Here is a 9808-nt window from a genome sequence, read left to right on the forward strand (position 1 = left end):
CAAAATGCTCACTAGGTTCTTGGCCCAAAGGCTCACCAACAGACTGCTGGCTAAGTTCCTGGCCCAAAAGCTGCTCTCCAACAGGATGCTGGCCCACAGGCTCCCCAACATGCTCACTAGGCACTTGGCCCAAAGGCTCACCCACAGGCTGCTCTCCAACAGGTTCCTGGCTCACAGGCTGCTCTACAGGTTCATGGCCCACAGGCTCTTGGGCCACAGGCTGCTCGCTTGGTTCCTGGCCCACAGGCTGCTGGCTTGGTTCTTGGCCCACATGCTGCTCTCCAGGTTCATGGCCCACAAGCTCTCCAACATGCTCACTAGGTTCTTGGCCAAAAGGCTCGCCAACAGGCTGCTGGCTTTGTTCCTGGCCCACAGGCTCCTCTCCAACAGGTTGCTGGCCCACAGGCTCACTAGGTTTTTGGTCCACAGGTTGCTCTCCAGGTTCATAGCCAACAGGCTGCTCACCAGGTGACTGGCCCACAGGCTCTCCTACATGCTCACTAGGTTCATAGCCCAAAGCTCGCCAACAGGCTGCTCTCCAACAGGTTCCTGGCTCACAGGCTGCTCTCCAGGTTCATGGTCCACAGGCTCTTGGGCCACAGGGTGGCTAGGTTCCTGGCCCACAGGCTGCTCGCTAGGTTCCTGGCCCACAGGCTGCTCCCCAACAGGTTGCTGGCCCACAGGCTCTCCAAAATGCTCACTAGGTTCTTGGCCCAAAGGCTCACCAACAGGCTGCTGGCTCACAGGCTGCTCTACAGGTTCATGGCCCACAGGCTCTTGGGCCACAGGCTGCTCGCTTGGTTCCTGGCCCACATGCTGCTCTCCAGGTTCATGGCCCACAAGCTCTCCAACATGCTCACTAGGTTCTTGGCCAAAAGGCTCGCCAACAGGCTGCTGGCTTTGTTCCTGGCCCACAGGTTGCTCTCCAGGTTCATAGCCAACAGGCTGCTCACCAGGTGACTGGCCCACAGGCTCTCCTACATGCTCACTAGGTTCTTGGTCCAAAGGCTGCCCAACAGGCTGCCTGGCTTTGTTCCTAGCCCCACAGGCTCCACTAGAAGCTTGGCCAACAGGCTCTCAGACATGGTCACTAGACTCTTGGCCTAAAGGATCCCTTCTTCCTGGCCCAAAGGCTGGCCAACAGGATGCTCTCAACAAGTTCCTGGCTCACAGGCTTCTCTCAGGTTCATAGCTGAGCTCTTGGGCCACAGGCTGGCCTAGGTTCCTGGTCCACAGGCTGCTCGCTAGGTTCATTACCTAAAATCTCACTTGGTTCCTGGCCCACAGGCTGCTCTCCACAGGCTCCACTAGGTTCATGGCCCACAGGCTCACTCACGTTCTTGGCCCACAGGCTCCTGGCTCTGGCTCCTCTCAACAGGTTGCTGGCCACAGGCTCACTAGGTTCTTGGTCCCACAGGTTGCTCTCCAAGTTCATAGCCCACAGGCTCGCTAGGTTCATGGCCACAGGCTCATGGCCCAGGCTCCTCTCCAACAGGTGACTGGCCCACAGGCTCAATAGGTTCTTGGCCCAAGGCTCGCCAACAGGATGCTCTCCAACAGGTTCCTGGCTCACAGGCTGCTCTCCAGGTTCATGGTCCACAGGCTCTTGGGCCACAGGAGCAGCTAGGTTCCTGACCTCTTGGGCCACAGGCTGCTCGCTAGGTTCTGGCCCACAGGCTGCTCGCTGGTACCTTACCCAGCTCGCCAACAGGCTGCGCACTAGGCCCTGGCCCACAGGCTCACTAGGTCCCTGGCCCACAGGCTAGGTTCTTGGCCCCCCAACAGGCTGCTGGTTTGTTCCTGGCCCACAGGCTCCTCTCCAACAGGTTGCTGGCCCACAGAGGCTCACTGGTCCACAGGTTCTTGGTTCATAGCCAACAGGCTCTCACCAGGTGAACAGGCTCTCTACATGCTGGTTCATAGCCCAAAAGCTCGCCAACAGGCTGCTCTCCAACAGGTGGCTCAGGCTGCTCTCAGGTTCAGTCCACAAGCTCTTGGGCCACAGGCTAGGTTCCTCAGCTCGCTAGGTTTCCCTGCTCCCCACAGGTTGCTGGCCCACAGGCTCTCCAAAATGCTCACTGGGTTCTTGGCTCACCAGCAGGCTGCTGGCTCACAGGCTCTCTAAGGTTCATGGCCCACAGGCTCTTCAGGCTACTCCTTGTTCCTAGGTTCAGAGTTCATGCTCTCCAACATGCTCACTAGGTTCTTGGCCAAAAGGCTCGCCAACAGGCTGCTGGCTTTGTTCTGGCCCACAGGTTGCTCTCCAGGTTCATAGCCAACAGGCTGCTCGCAGGTAATTTAGCCACAGGCTCTCCTACATGCTCCACTCGGTTCTTGGTCAAAGGCTCACTAGAAACTTGGCCAACAGGCTCTCCAACATGGTCACTAGACTCTTGGCCTAAAGGATCGCTAGCTTCCTGGCCCAAAGGCTGGCCAACATGATGCTCTCCAACAAGTTCCTGGCTCACAGGCTTCTCTCCAGGTTCATGGCCCACAGGCTCTTGGGCCACAGGCTGGCTAGGTTCCTGGTCCACAGGCTGCTCGCTAGGTTCATTACCTAAAATCTCACTTGGTTCCTGGCCCACAGGCTGCTCTCCCACAGGCTCACTAGGTTCATGGCCCACAGGCTCACTACGTTCTTGGCCCACAGGCTCATGGCCCACAGGCTCCTCTCCAACAGGTTGCTGGCCCACAGGCTCACTAGGTTCTTGGTCCACAGGTTTCTCTCCAAGTTCATAGCCCACAGGCTCGCTAGGTTCATGGCCCACAGGCTCACTACGTTCTTGGCCCACAGGCTCACTACGTTCTTGGCCCACAGGCTCACTACGTTCTTGGCCCACAGGCTCATGGCCCACAGGCTCCTCTCCAACAGGTGACTGGCCCACAGGCTCAATAGGTTCTTGGCCCAAAGGCTCGCCAACAGGATGCTCTCCAACAGGTTCCTGGCTCACAGGCTGCTCTCCAGGTTCATGGTCCACAGGCTCTTGGGCCACAGGGTGGCTAGGTTCCTGACCTACAGGGTGGCTAGGTTCCTGACCTACAGGGTGGCTAGGTTCCTGACCCACAGGCTGCTCGCTAGGTTCCTGGCCCACAGGCTGCTCGCTAGGTACCTTACCCAATGGCTCGCCAACAGGCTGCGCACTAGGCCCCTGGCCCACAGGCTCACTAGGTCCCTGGCCCACAGGCTCGCTAGAATCTTGGCCAACAGGCTCTCCCAACATGCTCACTAGACTCTTGGCCTAAAGGATCGCTAGGTTCCATGCTCACTAGGTTCTTGGCCCAAAGGCTGCTCTCCCACAGGCTGGCTAGGTTCTTGGCCCACAGGCTGCTCACTATGTTCTTGGCCCACAGGTTGCTCACTATGTTCTTGGCCCACAGGCTCACTATGTTCTTGGCCCAGAGCTCGCAGCCCCAGGCTCCTCTCCACGTTGCTGGCCCACAGGCTCACTAGGTTTTTGGTCCACAGGTTGCTCTCCAGGTTCATAGCCAACAGGCTGCTCACCAGGTGACTGGCCCACAGGCTCTCCTACAGCTCGCTTGGCCCAAAGGCTTGCCAACAGCTGCTGCTGTTCCTGGCCCACAGGCTCACTAGAAATGGCCCTAGCTTCCTGGCCCAAAGGCTGGCCAACAGGATGCTCTCCAACAGGTTCCTGGCTCACAGGCTGCTCTCCAGGTTCATGGCCCACAGGCTCTTGAGCCACAGGCTGGCTAGGTTCCTGACCCACAGGCTGCTCACTAGGTTCCTGGTCCACAGGCTGCTCGCTAGGTTCATTACCTAAAATCTCACTTGGTTCCTGGCCCACAGGCTGCTTTCCCACAGGCTCACTAGGTTCTTGGCCCACAGGCTCACTACGTTCTTGGCCCACAGGCTCCTCTCCAACAGGTTTCTGGCCCACAGGCTCACTAGGTTCTTGGTCCACAGGCCGCTCTCCAGGTTCATGGTCCACAGGCTCTTGGGCCACAGGGTTGCTAGGTTCCTGACCTACAGGGTGGCTAGGTTCCTGACCCACAGACTTCTCACTAGGTTCCTTTCCCAATGGCTCGCCAACAGGCTGCAGACTAGGCCCCTGGCCCACCGGCTCGCTAGGTCCCTGGCCCACAGGCTCGCTAGGTCCCTGGCCCACAGGCTCGCTAGGTCCCTGGCCCACAGGCTCGCTAGGTCCCTGGCCCACAGGCTCGCTAGGTCCCTGGCCCACAGGCTCCCCAACATGCTCACTTGGTTCTTGGCCCAATGGCTGGCCCACAGGCTGCTCTCCAACAGGTTCCTGGCCCACAGGCTCTCCTACATGCTCACTAGGTTCTTGGCCCAAAGGCTGGCTTTGTTCCTGGCCCACAGGCTGCTCTCCAACAGGTTGCTGGCCCACAGGCTCACTAGAAACTTGGCCAACAGGCTCTCCAACATGCTCACTAGACTCTTGGCCTAAAGGATCGCTAGGTTCCTTGCCCAAAGGCTGGCCAACAGGATGCTCGCCAAGAGGTTCCTGGCTCACAGGCTCGCTTGTTTCCTGGCCCACAGGCTGCCCTCCAGCTGCCTGGCCCACAGGCTTGCTAGTTTCTAGACCCAAAAGCCCACCAAAAAGCTTGCTATGTTCCTGTTCAGGCTTCCCAACCGGATCATGGCCCACAGGCTGCTCACTAGGTTCCTGGCCCACAGGAACGACAACGGGCTCGCTAGGTTCTTGTCCCACAGGGTCCTCTCCCACAGGGTCTTCTTGCACTCGCTTCTGAGTGTCAAACTGTGCTGAAACTTCATCGTCATGCAGAAACCCCGATCTTGGATAAACCATCTGGACATCCAAGCATCACTAACACAGCCAAACACCACGACCAACAGCAGCACTGCAGCCACTTCTTGACTGAACCCCATCACCCCAAATAGACATAAGTTATTCTTGTCAATTCTTCCACAGAGTCTGTCAAACCATTTTATAGCCACGATGTCTGACAAAGGCCCCACCCCATTCAGAAATCAGCTTGATTATTGTCCAGACCTGATTATTTAAACAGGTGCTGAAGAATGTGAAGTTGATTGTCATTGTTGCCTTTTGTGCAACAAAATCACATACACCTGAGGAGGGCTTAACTTTAGAGAGTGTTCATAGAAATGTAATATGTAGGACAGACATACTTTTCTATAGTGGATGTTACCCCAGATCCTGTTGAGCTAACCTTGGTAGAGAAAATTAAGGATTGGTCAGACATCAGTGATATTGGGAAACTGATACACAATTACTATGGTGGAAGTTTTTATGCATTTTTACCGCTTTCACAGATGAATCCAAGGACCCAAAAAGTGGGTGCACAGCTAGCAGGTGTTTACGTTCCTTGAACTTGATGTGCATATATGTAGAAGACTAACAGATGAACTGTCAGTATAATCATTTGAACTGTTGGCGATAGTAGTTTCCCTCCAGTGGGTGGAGGACATAGAACCTGTCAGAATTATAGTACGCTCAGATTCCCTGTCTGAATTGAATAGTTTATCATCTGGCTAATCTAATAGGAGTGACCTACTATTGGAGCTATTCATGTTTTTATGGAGAATTGAGAGACAGGGAGTGATGAATGAATTAAATTGTAATTCATGTCAAACCGCCAATTGGCAACCCCATCGCTTATGGGATATATTGACACAAACGTTACAATAATTCACTATGGTAATTCAATTATCATTCTTCTTCCGGTGTTCTTTGCATTGTGCATCACAAAAAGATTGAAAAAAAAGTCAGGTTATCCAAACAATAATTACATTGCTAGAGCAGTAAAATAAAATACATACATACACACTGTATATATACGCATACATACATTACATATATAGATAAATAAATATAGGAGAAAATAAGAAACGCCATTTACCGCTCAGAAGCTAAATATTTTTTACACTTTAATTGCAGGTAGTCTTTTTCTTTTATTCCAGGCTTTATAAAAGATAAAGGGCAAGTAGTGAGGTTCTACTGATCCCAGCCTATTCGCTTGTGGAAGGGAATGAAATTGTGGACCAGTTAGCTCGAAGATATTTAAAACAAGATAACATTTAAATTCATGTTCCACGGGGTGAGATGAAGCCAACGTAAGATCAGAGACATTTTGATAGATGTGTGGCATGGGAATCTGATGCCAAGGGCCGGCATTTATATGCTCTCCAAAGAAAGGTTGGTAGACCAATATTCAATTGTCTGAATTAATCTGATGAATCAAGAAATCTGTCATTTGGATGGTTTTGCCAAGGAAGTCTTAGTCACACAATTTTACATCTAGCTAAGGTGTTTGGTGCAGTATTTCTCAAGAACAAAAAGTTGCCCGAAACCAGTAGTGCACTACAGACAGATTCTAGTCAGCTGCTGCAGTGCAGGACTGATTTCTGAGAACATGTCTCCAACTTCATCAGCAAGCTGTCAAACTATCAGAAATAAAGAACAAACTACACACAGTTTACCACTGCCCAAAATCACTATCTAGCTAAGTTCCATCCCTGTGTTTGTCAATGAAGCTTGCTAACATCAGCAGGCACATTGAGCAAATGTAAAAAAATATTTAAAAAATAAAATGGAATTGTATGTCACATGTCTTACTTACCGGTCCATTTCCAGCAATGCAGAGCTGAAGTTAACATAAAAAATTTAAAAATAGTGACAAGGAATAAATACACAGTGAAAAACAAATAAAAATAACATGGCTACCTACAGGGAGTACCAGTACCGAGTATATGTAAGGTAATTGAGGTAGCTATGTGCTGTACATAGAGCTAAAGTAACTAGGCAACAGTATAAATAATAGACAGTAGCAGCAGTGTGTGTGTGTGTGGCGTCAGTATGCATGTGTGTGCGTGTTATGTGTGTGTGTTTGTGTGTGTGTGTGTGTGTGTGTGTGTGTGTTGGGGTGTTAGTGAAAGTGTGTGTGAGTGTGTGCGCATAGAGCAGGGTTCCCCTACTGGTGGCCCGTGGGCAGAATTTGACCCGCGGATGGTCATATCCGCCCTCCCAAGTTTTCTGAGCAAAACATGAAAGACTAAAAACACCAGGATATCAGCTCCAAGCTATTTTAATTTAAGAACTCTGTTCCAAGGTATTCCCACACATAATAGACACGTGACCGGTTTGAAATGCAAGGTTTGAAATGCAAGGTTTGAAATGATTATGTTTTAGTCAAACATATCTCTTTGGGCTTCTTGAGGTCAATTTGCAGTCTACAAATGATTTGTTAATTATGTTCTGCCCCCCCCCGACCATGCACTCAACAAAACAATTGGCCCTCAGCTGAATCTCGTTGATGATCCCTGGCATGGAGTCAGTGCAAATGGGTTCGTACAAAAAAGGGTCAATGCAGGTACAGCAGTATGTGTAGCCATTTGATTAGCTATATAGCAGTCTTGTTAAGAAGTCTTATGGCTTGGAGGTAGAAGCTGTTCGGGGTCCTGTTGGTTCAGACTTGGTGCACTGGTACCGCTTGTCATGCGGAAACAGAGAACGCAGTCTGTGGCTTGGGTGGCTGGAGTCTGACAGTTTTTTGGCCTTAATTAACAACCCATCCGAACACTGCCTACTATAGATGTCCTGGATGGCAGGGAGTGATGTACTAGGCCATACGCATGACCCTCCGTAGCGCCTTGCGGTCCGATGCCAAGCAGTTGCCATACCAAGCGGTGATGCAGCCAGTCCAGATGCTCTCGATGGTGCTGCTGAAGAACTTGAGTATCTGAGGGCCTATGCCAAATCTTTGGGTAAGAAGCATTGCCGTGCGCTTTCACAACAGTGTTGTGTTTGGACCCCCTCCACTACAGCCCTGTCAATATGAATGGGGCGTATCTCGGCCTTCCATTTCCTGTAGTCCACAATCAGATCAATTGTTTTACTGACGTTGAGGGAGAGGTTGTCCTGGCACCACACTGCTAGGCTGTGTCATCGTTGGTGATCAGACCTACCAACGTTGGCAAACTTAATGGTGTTGGAGTCGTACAGGAGGGGACTAAGCACGCACCCTTGAGGTCGCCCCGTGTTTTGACGGTCAGCGTGCCGGATGTGTTGTTGCCTACTCTCACAACCTGTCAAGACGTCCAGGATCCAGTTGCAGGGGGAGATGTTCAGTCCCAGAGCAGGCAGGCCACATTAGCTTAATAAACGTATCAAGTCACTGGCTAGTGGCAAAGTGTTCCAGTGCCATTTTGTGCTTGCAACTTTTGATTGGAGATCAGAGGTGTAAAAGTACTACATTGTCATACTTTATTAAAAGTCAAGATATCTTCATATAAAATGACTCAAGTTAAAGTAACCTACCTAGTTAAACCCTGGAGTAAAATTCAGATTTAAAATGTACTTAAGTACAGTGGTGGAAAAAGTACTACATTGTGAGACTTGAGTAAAAGTACAAAGTAAAAGCTACACATCCTATTCATCTTCAGCAAAAACAGATGGCACAATTTCATATTTCTACTAAACGATATCATAACCGCCATCGATAAAAGACAGTACTGTGCATCCGTCTTCATCGACCTTGCCAAGGCTTGACTCTGTCAATCACCATATTCTTATCGGCAGACTCAGTAGCCTCGGTTTTTCGGATGACTGCCTTGCCTGGTTCACCAATTACTTTGCAGACAGAGTTCAGTGTGTCAAATCGGAGGGCATGCTGTCCGGTCCTCTGGCAGTTTCTATGGGGGTGCCACAGGGTTCAATTCTCGGGTCGACTCTTTTCTCTGTATATATATCAATGATGTTGCTCTTGCTGCGGGCGATTCCCTGATCCACCTCTACGCAGACGACACCATTCTATATACTTTCGGCCCGTCATTGGACACTGTGCTATCTAACCTCCAAACGAGCTTCAATGCCATACAACACTCCTTCCGTGGCCTCCAACTGCTCTTAAAAGCTAGTAAACCAAATGCATGCTTTTCAACCGATCGCTGCCTGTACCCGCATGCCCGACTAGCATCACCACCCTGGATGGTTCCGACCTTGAATATGTGGACATCTATAAGTACCTAGGTGTCTGGCTAGACTGCAAACTCTCCTACAGACTCATATCAAACATCTCCAATCGAAAAATCAAATCAAGAGTCGGCTTTCTGTTATTCCGCAACAAAGCCTCCCTTCACTCACGCTGCTTACCCTAGTAAAACTGACTATCCTACCGATCCTCGACTCTCGGCGATGTCATCTACAAATTGCTTCCAACACTCTACTCAGCAAACTGGATGCAGTTTATCACAGTGCCATCAGTTTTGTCACTAAAGCACCTTATACCACCCACCACTGCGATTTGTATGTTTCAGTCGGCTGGCCCTCGCTACATATTCGTCGCCAGACCCACTGGCTCCAGGTCATCTACAAGTCCATGCTAGGTAAAGCTCCGCCTTATCTCAGTTCACTGTCACGATGGCAACACCCATCCGTAGGCACGCGCTCCAGCAGGTGTATCTCACTGATCATCCCTAAAGCCAACACCTCATTTGGCAGCCTTTCGCTCCAGTACTCTGCTGCCTGTGACTGGAACGAATTGCAAATCGCTGAAGTTGGAGACTATCTCCTCACCAACTTCAAACATCAGCTATCTGAGCAGCTAACTGATCAAGCTGCAGCTGTACATAGTCTATTGGTAAATAGCCCACCCATTTTCACCTACCTCATCCCCACACTGTTTTTATTTATTTACTTTTCTGCACACCAATATCTTTACCTGTACATGACCACTGAGCATTTATCACTCAGTGTTAATCTGCAAAATTGTAAATATTCGCCTACCTCATGCCTTTTGCACACAATGTATATAGACTCCCTTTTTTTCTACTGTATTGACTTGTTAATTG

The 9808-nt window shown here is 50.6% G+C and overlaps 1 protein-coding gene across 1 annotated transcript; it reads right to left on the reverse strand.

Annotated features, from left to right (window-relative positions):
* Nucleotides 1-36: 36 nt before the first annotated feature.
* LOC124030117 (glutenin, high molecular weight subunit DX5-like) lies at nt 37-4810 on the reverse strand (the record flags this gene model as incomplete). Its single annotated transcript, XM_046341601.1, has 5 exons — nt 3609-4810; nt 2250-2417; nt 1270-1750; nt 502-1061; nt 37-457 (listed from the first exon to the last, which is right to left on the reverse strand). Coding segments are annotated over exons 1-5 (2809 nt in total), but the record flags the coding sequence as incomplete, so codon positions are not given.
* Nucleotides 4811-9808: the final 4998 nt, after the last annotated feature.

The sequence above is a fragment of the Oncorhynchus gorbuscha genome, unplaced genomic scaffold (assembly GCF_021184085.1).
Source record: "Oncorhynchus gorbuscha isolate QuinsamMale2020 ecotype Even-year unplaced genomic scaffold, OgorEven_v1.0 Un_scaffold_9304, whole genome shotgun sequence".
Classification (NCBI taxonomy): Eukaryota; Metazoa; Chordata; class Actinopteri; order Salmoniformes; family Salmonidae; genus Oncorhynchus; species Oncorhynchus gorbuscha.